This window comes from Elephas maximus, chromosome 19, assembly GCF_024166365.1.
Source record: "Elephas maximus indicus isolate mEleMax1 chromosome 19, mEleMax1 primary haplotype, whole genome shotgun sequence".
NCBI classification, from domain to species: Eukaryota; Metazoa; Chordata; class Mammalia; order Proboscidea; family Elephantidae; genus Elephas; species Elephas maximus.
The window spans coordinates 8158710-8172538 of record NC_064837.1 but is presented as its reverse complement, the minus strand read 5'-3'; the positions used below and the strand labels follow the sequence as shown (position 1 = coordinate 8172538).

At 45.3% G+C, this 13829-nt stretch overlaps 1 protein-coding gene across 9 annotated transcripts in view; it reads left to right on the top strand.

Moving 5' to 3' along the window:
* Positions 1-13829, top strand: part of DNAH9 (dynein axonemal heavy chain 9) — a 468295-nt gene that overhangs the window by 335572 nt on the left and 118894 nt on the right. For all 9 annotated transcript variants that reach the window (XM_049859546.1, XM_049859547.1, XM_049859545.1 and 6 more), the window contains 3 exons: positions 3675-3794; positions 6118-6306; positions 12474-12709. In XM_049859546.1, coding sequence (XP_049715503.1) covers positions 3675-3794; positions 6118-6306; positions 12474-12709 — 545 coding nt within the window. The remainder of the gene's footprint in view (positions 1-3674; positions 3795-6117; positions 6307-12473; positions 12710-13829) is intronic.

The window sequence follows — 13829 nt, the reverse complement described above, 5'->3', positions numbered from 1 at the left end:
ATTAAAATCACCAATAGTTATCACTGCATCTTGATTGCAGTTCACTTTCTGGTATGCTAGATGAGAATATGTCATTCATTCCCATGCCTTCTTGATATAGTGATGGCAACTATTTTTAGTTGACATAATCTTCATTTTGCAGTCCCTGGGCAGTGCAAAAGATTAAGTGCTTGACCTACTAGCTACAAGGTTGGAGGTTTGAACACACCCAGAGGCACCTTGGAAGACAGGCCTGGCGATCTGCTTCTGAAAGATCAGAGCCTTGAAAATCCTATGGAGCAGTTGTACTCTGCATACATGGGGTCACCATGAGTTGCAATCGACTTGACAGCAAATAATAACAACCACCACCTTTATTTCGGGTTCTATCACACAGAGGCAGCTTCCTTGGAGCCCTCAGTTTTCAAGATGAAACCATTACCCTTTCCTTTGGTTCTTCTCCCTGTCTTCCATCTCCCAACTTCTGTCATCATTACATTTTCTTTTTATTTGCCACTGCTGAAAACACCTACACTGAGTTCTGTAACCAAAATTAAGCTCCCTGTGCTCTGTCTGATTTGAAAAATTGAAAATCAACAAATTCTATTTTTATTATTGTGACCATGTTTATATTGTTCATTGCAGATCTAAGTGTTATATTATAATTACATTTTATTTTTTTATACAATCTTCCCCCGCCTCCCAGAATTTCTACTTTTTTTTTTCTCTTCTGTTAGTTCCTTTGGCATAGCCTCAATTATTTTTAAACCCTCTATCCAATCCAGTGTTCTATCGAGTCCCCATTTGTCCCTCAAGACCTTTCTGCCTGATCCCTGGTCCAGGGCTCCAATTAATAGTGGAGAATAAACATGTTTCACTGATTTCTTAGGTTGGTTTCCCATGCCCTCTTCTTTCTTGGTTTCTTTTCTTATTTTGGTACAGCTCATTCTTGAGTAACTTTCTCAGAAATGTTAAGTGAGAGGTATATCTGAATTCTTATAGTCTGGAAATGTTTTTATTTTATTCTTATGCTAATAATTTTGCTGAGTATTGCATTCTGAGTTGGTATATCTTTTTCCCCTTAGGACATGTTATACATTATCCTCTTGTGTGGTCACTATGAGTCAGAATCGACTCGATGGCAGTGGGTTTTTTTTTCTTGTGTGGTGAGAAGCCTGATAAAATGGTCTCTTTTTTATAGGTGCCCTGTTTTTCCTTTTTTCTGGAAGTCTTTTGATCTTTTCTTTCTTCTTGGTGTCTGAAACTTTACTTTGATGTGCTTAGCTGCCATTCATTTTTAATTCATTTTATATGGCATATAAAAATCTATTCCTTTCAGCTCTGTAAAATTATTTTGTATTATTTCTTTGGTAATTGCCTCCTTTTCTGTTTTCTGTTTAGTCTTCTCATTTGTTGGAATGTATATTGATTTTTTATATTGTGTGTCCTAGATTGTTTCTTTATTTCCTCACACCTTTTCATCACCTTATATTTTCTTCTACTCTCTAGGAGATTTCTCAAAACTACCTTTTAACCGTTCCCTTGATTTTTGTTTTTTTTTTTTACGTTAACAATCATGGTAATTTCCATACCAGTATTTTCATTTTGTGTTCTTCTTAATAGCATCCTCTTCTTGTTTTATAAATGAAACATCTTTTGATTCGTTTTGAGAAAACTAATTGTGGCAGGTTTCATTCTTTTTTATTGTTGTCGAAACTGTTTTCCCTAGGTCATTTTTTTCCCCCTTTCTTTACCTTAATTTGTCTCTTTCTTAATCTAGGCTTTCATCAAATATCTTCTTGTCCTTTCATGTTTACAAGAGTAGGAATCGCAAACTATCAGACTATCTCCAAGCAAGGGTAGAGCTGGATGCCTGCCAGAAATTGCTTTTCAAGATCAAGTGAGTTATCCTGGATACATCCTAAATGCCAGAATGTGGTGTCTTTTCTCAGTGATTACTGAATCTCTAGCCTGGAGTCATAGATGCCTGGCGGCGTTGCATTCTTGGCATGGGAGTGGGGATGAAGGATCAAAAAAGCCTTTCAATTAACGCTCTCATTTTCAGCTTCACCCTCCTTTACACCTGACATTTCCAACTCCCCAGTCTATAAGCAGGCTCTGCAGGGCTGGTCAGCTCCCACTTTGGTGAACTGAGGCCACCTCTACACTCCAGCTTCCTCTGCCTTTCTCCAGCAGTTTCCGTTCCTCCATCAACGTGGTCTTCCGAAAATCTGCTGGAATCCCTTACCCTCCAACGGCCCTCACCAATTTGCTTGCTGTTGTGAATGTATGACTTTTTTTTAATTGCTTCATAATCATTTTATAGAAGTCTGAGGAAAAAAAGGAGTAAAGTGAGTGTGGCCATTCCGCCATCATCAGTTGGACGGCTCATTGCCTGCTTTTTATACTGCTTGGCTCTATAAAAGGAGCCCTGGTGGTGCAGTGGTTAAGCACTCAACTGCTAACCAAAAGGTCAGTGGTTTGAATCCACCAGCTGCTCCAGGGGAGAAAGATGTGGCAACCTGCTTCTGTAAAGATATACAGCCTTGGAAACCCTGTAGGGCAGTTCTGCTCTGTCCTATAGGGTTGTTAGGAGTCAGAATCAACTCAATGACAATGGCTTTTGGGTGGCTCTATAAACTTGGTGCGAAATTTATTTCTCTTGTGAAATACTAATGACTAACAAAGCAACCTGAACCCCGGTTATTGCATAGACGTGAGATGCGTTTGGAAGCATCTACTATTTGTTCATGTGTCTTTGTGTATACAAATATCTATTCTGGGGGCAACAAAAGCTAAATCCTTCAATTCTAAATTCTTAGTAAACTTATGGGAAAAAAATGAAACTTTAAATAAATGTCCCTAGACTTCAGGATGATGAATGAGAGTAGATGAGGTTAAGTAAAAGTTATTTCCTTTTGTTCTTACAGCTGGTGCTCTCAGTCTCATCTGAAGGTACCATTGTGCCTTCCTCTTAGGGCACCAGTGTCTCCTCCAGCCCATAATTACCAAGTCAGAGATTCTTCCTGCAGCCAGTTCAGAGCCACCCCCTAATCCTAATGGGATTCGGCCCAGGACCCTTCCCCACTGTGTCTCTCTGAGCCCCTGTGACACTCTTACCCAGAGACCTTACACTCCTAGGATTTTACAGCAAGGGCAGGACTTAGTTTCAGATGCTCCAGCCCCAGCCCTGCTGCAGTGGACACAGCCAGTGTTCCTCCCAAGCCCCCCTGGGTTCCCACTGACCATCTGTGGGCTTTTGCTTCTAATAGCCAGCCCCTGTGCCTCACTGTCAGGCGATTGGAACCCGTTTCCCCCAGTGGAAGTAGAGATGGAGTTTATGACCACCCCTCCCCAGCCCTCCACCCCTCCTCATGCCCCTTTACCAATGGCTGAGGGAGCATGAAAGCTCAGCTCTTGCCTTAATTCAGGACAACTCTGGACTTCCACTCCACAGTCCCCCTGCAGGGTCCAGTTGAAGCCACCCTAATTGAGGCTCCACTGAGATCTCGCCCTTGCTTGGCTTCCTCCCCTCCTTTGCTCTGCTCTCCCCATTTCCTTGCACTTTCCTCCAGGGGCACTTTATTAAAAGTCTCTCACACACAAACCCTCGTCTCAGAGTCTCGTTCTGGGACATGCCCTAAAATGTCTGTGACTTGGGCTGGAATGGCTGACTTTATATTTCTTCCTACCAGCACCTTAATGAAAACCTGGCAAAACTCACAGCCAAGTTTGAGAAGGCAACAGCAGACAAACTCAAATGTCAGCAAGAAGCTGAAGTGACGGCAGGCACCATCTCCCTTGCAAATCGCCTGGTGAGTGAGCCTCAGCAGACCCAGCTTTAATTACATTAGCAGAGCTTATCAAGTGCCACAGAGGTGCAAAATATATGAGCACAACTTAGCATCACTTTGTCTTGGGGCAAAATATTAAAATGTGCTCCGATGCACATGGATCCTGAGGGAAGTGTGAATGCATAGCCTGGCCTGGTCGAAGAAGTTTCCTATATAGATAGTTGGGAGCATCAGGCAGCCCACGCAACACATGCCCATCCTTATACCCACCAGAGGAAGAATTAAGAGAAAGCTACGCATTTTATAGGCAAATCCTGAAGCTCTTGTCCGTGTAATGTTTGATAATAAGGGTGTGACCTGGGATCAGGGACTGAGATAGAAGTAAAGATGAATGAGATTGATTGATGCTGGACATTCCTGAACATGACCTTACCCACACTCATACTCACACACACACACACATACACGCTCTGGCCTTCCTGAGAAAAAATGTGTGAGCGCCAGAGCAGGATGCTCATCTTTTGGGTACCTGTTGCTGCAAAACAAATGACCCCAAAACGTACTGATTTAAAACAATCCCCATTTCATTATGTCTCACAAGTTTGTGGATCAGGGATTTGAGCAGGGATCAGCTGACCGATTCTTCTACTCCGTATGACAACAACTGGGACCACTCAGTGTTATTATTCTGTTGAGTGGGCTGGTCTGGATAGTCCAAGACAATTTCACTCACATGTCTGGCACCCTGGCAGGGATGACTGGAAGGTGGGGCTCAGCTGGGCCACTCTCCCTCTCAATGTAGTCTCAGAGTTTCTCCGTGCAGTCTTTCCAGCAAGACTGCCAGACAGCTTACGTGGCAACTCAGGCCTCCAAGAGAAAGAAAGTAAAAGCAGCCAGTCTCTTAGTGCCTGAGCCTGAAAACCGGCCCAACATCACTTCCGCTGCCACGGATTCAAGAGGAAGGGACATAGACATCATCTCTTGATGGGAGAGAAGTCAAAGAATCTGTGGCCCTTTTAATCTTCACGGCTATGTTTCTTATCACATAAATTAGTTAAGATCCTGCAAAGCAGTGTCTTGAATATGACAGCTCTTTTGTCTAGAGCCTTTACGGCGCCTCCCTCGCCAATGAAGGAAGTGGAAGTGGTATGTTTTAACTTTGATTCTAGTTATATAACAGAGTCAAATTTTTTTGTTTCAGGAGAAATGAGTCATAATAGTCATTGAGTGAGCAGCACTTCATGAAGTGAGACTTACCACCAGCGTATGTGTGCACTTGTTTGGTGAACCAGCTGCTATGTAGCTGTGAGGTGATCCATTTAGCTGAACAGTTTGGTTCAGAGATAGCACCCCTGCAAACGTACAGGACGTAGCACAGATGTCCCACCCAGACTATCTTCCACTCCATTTCCTGTTTGGTCTCCAGAACTTAGCGTAGCCTTCTCTGCCTGGCTAAAGCATTTTCTGAGTCAGTCCTCCTGGGAGGCAATGGGTTCTCTGCTCCAGGAGTCAGAACTTATGGGCCTCTACTGACCTAGCGGTTCTGGTAACATAGTTTGCCTTTCTGGTCTTTATCTTTGTAACCTAAAAATGGATGTGGGAGTCGTTGGATTGGCAAACCCCTAAGGTCTCTCCCAGCTCTAACATTCTATGATGTCATCTTTCAAGGATGAAAAAATATTACACAGTCCTAACACAGAGGCTACACTCACAGGCTGACAGGCCACCTCAGAAAAGAGGGCTTTCCCCTAGCAGAGGTGTCTCCGTGGAGGAGATTGGGCCAGGTCAGGCCATGTTCTGCAGAGTCTTTGGTACTTTGCACACCCCAGAGTTGCAGTACTTCGTACATTGCGTCTTAATTACCGTGTCCAACTCTCCACCCACTGTGGGTTATTTATAGAGCAGAAACTTGATTTTTTTATTTTCATATCTCCAAGCATTTGGTGAGGAGAAGGAAGAGGTGCCTAATCTTCTGACGTGTTTTATGTACCAGGCATTGTGCTAAGTGATTGGCATGCATGATCACATTTAATCCTCACAACAACCCTTTAGCCTAGGTGGTATTCATCTCCACACCTAGGAAGGGCAGAGCCTGGAAGGCTGCTTTTAAAACTGTCACCTTTCCACAGCCCACGTAATGCATGGCACAGAGCAGGGCTTGCTTACTGAAATGTTTGCTGCAGTAAGTACAAGGCCTCCTCGATCAAAACGACCACATAAAAGATGCTCTGAGTCTTCCTGCTACTAAATAAGCAACATGCATTCTACACGACCTAAATCCGTGCTTGCTCTATGGCCTGCGGTGTGATGAGATCTTTCTCCTCCTTCATCTTTGAAATGGTAGGTTGGAGGACTTGCTTCTGAAAATGTGAGGTGGGCAGAAGCTGTGCAGAACTTCAAACAGCAGGAGAGGACCTTATGTGGAGACATTTTACTTGTTACGGCTTTCGTTTCATATCTCGGCTTCTTTACAAAGAGATACCGACAGACCCTCATGGATGGGACCTGGAGACCTTACCTGAGCCAGCTGAAAGTACGTATAGCCTCAGTGTCTCTGACACATCCATCTTTGGGCACCAATGAGATCACATAACAATAACCAAATCTTCTGGTCCCTTCTTAAGCACTCACTCCCACCACCACCTGAGCATCCCATGGTGAGCTTGGGAGCTAGGAGTGAGACACATGTGCCATGTCCTTCCACACTGCCCCTACCAGACCACCTGAGGAAAGAATGGCATTTTACCTCTTAATGGAGCCCTTCACGGGAACTCCATCCTCTGCCCAGTAGGCTGTTTCCTGATGCTCCAAAAAGCTGTAAAACCTGAGGGACACCAAAAGATCTCTTTGCCTCATAAGCCAAACTATGTCCCCAGTAGCAGAGAGGAGAAGGCCCCTGTCGCCAACACCATGTTGCACCTTGTCCACCAGCCCAAAGCTGCACAGTGTATGCCCATGGCACAGACACCCTCATGGAAAGTTTCATCTGCTTCTGGCATAAATACATGTATGAATGGCTGCTCACGTGCTTTTCATAAGGGCTGTTTGGCTTGCTCCTTTAGTGTAACTCAGAGGACTTTACTCCCAACTCCCATGTCTACTCCTCTCCCCCTGACATAATAAAGTGGGGAAATTCTTGTTCCCAACCTTGAAGGGGATTCTCAGTTGTACCTGAAAACTATAGTCAGAATAATTTCTAATATTACCTTAGCATTTTCAAATAACTCATAGAAATCCATCCATAAATTCCGCGTGTCCTACCATTCCACAATATAGGGTGTGCAGTAGACGTTCAAGATGAGACACCCTCAAGAAGTTTATACTCCAGTTGAGGAGACAGGTTCATAAAAATTGGCTACATTAAGAGTTAGTGCAAAAAGTGCACAATTTACAGTAAGGGTTGTATTCCTAAATTCATTTGCAGGTGAATCCTTAGAACACAAAACACGTTTTGTGCAATGATCGATGGTTGGGTTCCCAGATCAGCTCTTAAAATCCTAGTCACCTGTTGATTTGCTGGACAGTGGTTTAGAAGCAGTTGCAGTACTGGTAAATAAAACATCAAGCTGTTATTTTATTCATCTTGAACACTTGTGGAAAAGGAAATTGTTGAAAAAGCGATCACTAACTGAGTGGATGAAGATGAGGAGATTGGTGGCCGCTTAGTGAAGATTTTTCTGGATTCATTTGGGGTTCTTAAGCTCTTTTGTGTCATGGACTCCTTTGACAGTATGGTAAAACTTATGGATTCCTTCTGAGAATAATGTTCTGACTGCATATAATTAAAAAAGGAAAGCAATTACATTGAAATGCATTCCTGATCCCAGGATAAGAAACTCTCGTGATGATTTCTCTTTAAGATTTGCTTGATGATGTAGTACTGGCCATTTGTACTCTTAGTAGATATGATTAAGGTGTAAACGATGGTTTAAAGAGGTTTTTCTGAGGTAACTGAGTAAGACAAATGGCAGAGAAGAGACAGATGGAGAGATTAAAAGGGCGTGTGTATCACCAATGAAAAGACTGCTTGTAGAAAAATTAGATCAGCTGAGAGACAGCTACAGAGAAAGGAAATGGAGGACCTGGCATGTACACAGGCTCCCAAAGGGAAACAAATGTGGAGGTAAGGAGAGTCACCCGTCTCCCGGGTTTGCTCCCAGTTTCCCAGCATGCACCAGCAAGCAAGTTTGCAGGCAGGAGGGAAGCAGCCTGGGGAGTAGGTATTTGGGGCAGGGGAAGCTAAGCTTTTCCAGCCATTTGCAAGCTGGGCCTCTTATAAGGCATGTATGAGGCTATTGCTTAAAAATTCAGATAATCTACGGTAGAAATTTGATTTACTTGAGTATACTGAAGAAGAGTGTCACATGGACTGAGTTTTTGCCAATGTTCGTCCGTCAAGAGAATAAGACTATCAGGACTTTAACAAAACGCTTCCAGAAATAATTGCACACCCACAAAAGTACTTTTCATCGGGGCGCGTGGGTGAGGGGCTTGCCCATCACTGTGAGGTAATCTGGGGAGAGAAAGAGACAGCATTAGCAATCCCCCTCCCTTACATTTTGTGAGTAGAAATGTTCCTGTCCTGTGACTTGAGGTGAGGGTATAGCCCCCCCAGGCTGTCTGCCCTAGTCTTGAGGCAATGACCTCTGCAGGGACCCATACCCTTTGACCCCGAGTGTCCAACTCAGGAACACATTTATCATAGCCTTTGATGTCATCCACCTGTACCGAGGGATTGGGGGTCTTGAATGTGACAGAGGAACCCCAGTGCCTCAGTATTCCGTTGCCTCTTCCCCCATCCCCTTGGGGTCCCAAGGAGAGAGAGGCACTTGAAGGTAGCATCACCTCCAGCCAAGCACAAACTGGCCCGGGGAAGTGCATCCAAGGAAAAAAGAGAAAAGAACAGTGGGGAAATTCTCAGGAGTAGCCTAATCCGGCAGCTACCTGGTCTTCCTCCCCGCTTCCAAGGTCAATATTGCCCTACATACACAGCAGGATCGTGTTTCATGTCCAAATGGGCCTTGTGAGGTGGGGGCTAGACAGTGTCGTACTCAGGGTGCAGACACAGGTACAACCACAGAGGGCGTGTGTGGGTCCTTGGGAATAACGCTTACAACGTCACAGCGGTTGATTAGCCAGGTTAATGAAGCTCCTAATGTGACCTTCTGTCATGGGGCTTCTTGCCCTGGCGTTTTTACTTTAGTCCAAAGCCCTTATTTTCTGGGGGGCTGCCTAAGGTAGTTAATTTTCGAATAGTTCTGTTTGTCCATGACATTAGGTTGTGGATTTCATCAGCCCGGACGATGTTGGAGCTGCTCTGCGTGGACAGTGCAGGAACTGAGGCATTTCCTTTTGTTCCATCGGCTCAGCCATCAGTCCGGCTCCAACATTTACAGCAGCTGGGGAAGGCAGCCCTGGGCATTTTCCTTTAGGAGGAGGAGGAGAGTTTTCAGGAGCATTTTTGAAAAAACAAAGATCTTTAGTGATTCCCCCCACCATGCTTCCTTAAGTGTGGGAGGTTTGTGTTTATTTTCCTATTAGCAGCATGTCCCATTTAGTAATCAAAACTTTACGATGGTTCTCAATTATCTCCTGTTTTATCTAGTTAATTGTCAGGAATGGTTGTATACAAAAGGGACAGAGTAACGACATTTTATATAATAGACCATTTAATAGTACACACGGCAGACACGAGAAATGTCCTTTCAAGAAACCGCTGCGTTGAGAGCCCAGCCTGCTGGCCTGAGCTGTATGGTTCAGGCTGGGGTTGTCTTGTCCCCTTCCATCAATGATTTAAGCCTGACCTTTGGTTACCTATTAAAGTGCTCGATCACCCCTATGGCTTGGGGGTGATATAGAGCGGGAACAGTCCATTCAAGATTCAGAGGAAGCCTCTGCATAGACTGAGAGGCCCTTACGTGATTTACTGCCAAGAGCACCCTCGTCTTGAATCTGCCCTGGGCAGTGTTTTTAGCCTTGGTTAGGGTCTCGTAAGCAGGAGAGCTTTTCCGTGCTGTTCAAAGTCATCTGGTGACAGTGTCTGAATCCTTCTGGGCTGTCCTCTCGTAGATCCAGGAGGCAGCCGGTTGCACATCTTGTTTGCTCTGGGGCAGAGGATGCTTTGGCCTCTGCACTTAGTTGACAAGTTTGTTCTGCTCGTTGGCTGTTTTGTCCCCTTCCCTCCTACTCAGCATAGGTGCCTTTTTGGTGAACATCCACATGGATAGCAAAAGCTTATCAGGAGCAGAACTGATTTTATCCAGATGTCTCATCCCCATAGGAGGCATGCTTATATGCCAGTCCAAGGTCTGTCAGTGGCCAGATCAAATGGCCAGCTATTAGCTATAACCCTTGTCACAGGTTCTCATGTGCCCCACTAAAAATGGCCCTAAATGCAACAATTCCCATCAGAGGTTGGAGGCAGAAGTTTACAGAAGTGTATATTAATACAATAGTATTTGCAGGGGCCCCTAAGGGACTTACCTAGTCAGGCTTGGGCAAGGATCCTATTGCTGGTGACCTCAGACCCAAGTTTTCCTCATCTTGGTGCCAGAGATCACAGTCACGTGTGCACTGGTATCTAAAAACCCAAGACATACAGTTTTTCTCTATTTCCCCATCGAATTTTTTTCACTGAACTTTAATTTTGACATAGGGTCTTTAGTCCCCACCTCATGACAGAAAGACCTAGGGTTAACCTTTAATCATGTTTATTTCCGAAAGCCAGGAGGTCTGAGAAAAGTTGGCAAGACCCTCAGTCATTTGTGGAGCCACGCCTTCACCATACCAAGTGCAAGCCTGGTTGCCAGGCAACATGGAGGTGCCCCTCCTGTTGTTAACTTTCCAGAGAGGGTCCTCTCTAGCCTAGAAGGCTGTTTCCACTTTTTCCCCCCTTCCGTCTGCCCTGGTTATGACTGAGAGCGCTAGGGACCTACTTACATTTACTCAGCTTGTTGGAGCCCCTCCCACACTCTCAGGTCCCATTGCTTGAGGGCTCTGAGCCCTGGCTAGGGAATTGCTCCCTTAACTCAAATCCCCCAGCTTCAGTAACCAAAACCACGTGGCTTTGCAAGTTGGTCTTTTCTCTTTTGGCCTTTCAGGTGCAGATTCCTGACACCACCCTACTATTTTCTTTCTAAAGCAGGAGGTTACAGTGGATTTCTCCATTGCTTCTCCCACTCTCACTAGGAGACAACTTTTTCTCCCACTGTCTCACTAAGAGACAACAACACAGAAGGGGATTTTCCACTGAGGAGGGCCCTGGCACATGAAAGCCCCCGGTGCCATCTGAGACAGAACAGTACCATCAACATCATATGTGGTGACAAGGTCATAAAGTCAGAGCGTTATAATGACTTTATAAACAGTTCGAAACACAATTCTCATGCCTTTAACAATCAAACCAAGAATAGGCCGGCCGTAAAGCTCTCTCATTAAACAAAGACATCAGCCAGGTTGCAGAAGGCTCCTCCAGCTTCTGTTAGTACCTGACCTTCACCTTAGACCTCATTTTAAGAGTTTCATTCTCAGCCATACTGAGTCTGCAAGGAGACCCCTGAGTTACTATGGAAGGAAGTGGGAACATGAGAGCAGCCTCAGCTTTCAGCCATCTCACCAGTTCATCCCTGTTAGCGGGGAGATCACCATCATCCTACCCGCCCCCCTTCTGGCCAGAGAGAGGCCAGCATTGTTGTCAGTGTGGCATTCCCAGGAGAGCCAGCGCCACCCTGAAATGAGGGACAAGCCCTGTGCTTCAACTGTGCTGTCCTGTCTTTCTGGTAAGGGAGTTGCTCCTCAGGCCCCACCACCTCCCGAGCCTCTGTGCTCATCCATTGCACCAGCTCTGTTAGGTTAACGGGAGGGTTTCTGAAATCCCACTTAGTGAGCGGGGGGAATGCCCTAGGCCATCCATCTCCAAGACAGATCCTCTGCTTGGATCAGTAGGGCAGGGGCTACCCTTTAGCCTAAATCAAAACAACATGTTTTCCCACTCTAGCCATACACCTTGCTCGCTGCACCAAATTCTACAATGTTCTGAGTGAAATAAATCACAGCGCAGGGCTCTTTGGAACAGAACAAATAATCACACTACTCACTGATGTGGCCACAAGCCTTTATTATAGCAATTTAGGACAACAATAAATGGAGTAAAAAAAAGGCTTCTATCCAAGGGTACAATGTGTTTGGTCACTGTCAGGCACACTCATCATTGCACCATGGGCGAAAGAACTCGGGCCTGAAATTATATAGTATAAACCGAAGAGGTATACATACAGGATTGCCTGGGAAAGGCAAAAGAGTATAAGAGGAAGGGGACTCTATTCAAACACCTGTCCTGGCCATTGTCTTTTGTTCAGGTGACAAACAGCATTACCAGAAAAAAACATTTCTTCCCTTCTAGTTATGAGATTCTCTACAAGTAAGTAGTTATGGGTAATCATGGAGACAGAGGAAGTTACTCTGAGCTCAGAAGAGGGAGGAAGTTTTCTCTGACAAGGGAGAGAGAGTGAGACCCAATCTCCAGCCTCCTTATCAGAGAACGCTCTGAGTCCAAGGCCTCAGCTTAGGCAGCCTGAATGGGATTCGTAATGGCAGGCTTTTCAAAGAGATATGTCATTTAGTGAGACATTGTGTATTCCGCCCCTAGCTGAGGAAGGATTCTCCCATTCTGAGTGCCGTGTGGCATTTCTCTTTCATCAGGTCCCCATCCCGGTCACCCCTGCACTGGATCCCCTGAGGATGCTGACAGATGAGGCCGATGTGGCCACCTGGCAGAACGAGGGTCTCCCTGCAGACTGCATGTCCGTGGAGAACGCCACCGTCCTTATCAACTGCGAACGCTGGCCGCTCATGGTCGACCCTCAGCTGCAAGGGATCAAGTGGATCAAGAACAAATATGGCGAAGACCTCCGGGTCACCCAGATTGGTCAGAAAGGGTAGGTGGCTGGAGACAAAAGCTCCCACTTTTGGCATTTATGCCAAAAATGAAAACTGTCGTGATTCAATTTTAGGCCCCTGTGGATTATTTCCACCCTGCTGGTACCTCACATATTTCTTCTCCCGTTTTAGGAAGCATCTTTTCAATGAAGCATGCCTGGGTGCTAAGTCTTTGGTTTTCTTTCTCATTAGAAATCATATGGCTTCAACCTTTTGACCACTTCAGGAGTCCTTTCTTCACCATCCCCCTGTCCATCTTCCCACCTCTCCTTGGACACTTCCTGCCTCTCCGCTGTTGTTGTGTTTTAGAATGTCTTCCTCATATTTGGAAACCCTGGTGGCATAGTGGTTAAGAGCTACGGCTGCTAACTAAAATATCAGCAGTTCAAATCTGTGGAAACCCTATGGGGCAGTTCTACTCTGTCCTATAGGGTTGCTATGCGTCGGAATCGACTAGACGATGATGGGTTTTCCTCATGTTTAGCCGAAAGCTGCCTCCTTTTGCTCCCTTCTACCCACCCTTCCTACTTATGTCTCTGGAGCTACATGGAACAAATCCAAATTCTTTCCCCTGGGGACCATTTGTGTATTTGCAGTGAGATGCATAGCAGCTGAGCTAGTTACAAACGCCTCTGTGTGCCTTTGTACCTGCCATTTGCCTTTGTACATAAGAGATGGGAGAGTTACTCCATGAAGGGACATGGGTGGCAGAGAGAAAGGCTGAGCTGCACCCACCACACTTCCACTGGCTCCACTTAGTGCCTTATTAACCCATTAGAGTTTAGCCTTGTAGTTTCAGCCATCGTTCGTGTGTGTGTGTGTGTGTGTGTGTGTGTGTGTGTGTGTGTGTGTGTGTGTGTGAGATTAGGATACATGGGGAAAAGAGGGCGGGACGATGGGGAAGGGATAAGGATGCAGGTCATTTATTAGATAGTTTAAAAGTTCCAGTCTTGGTGTTCAGGGCTGTATCTCAAATGCTTTCTTTAATCCACACAACCTATGAGGTTAGGGTTGTTGGTAGCATTTCACATATGAGGAAACTGAGGTTCAGCGAAGTTGAGTAATGTCCCCAACGTGCATTGTTTTAAAGGGCTGGAGTCATTCTCACTTCGAATCAAG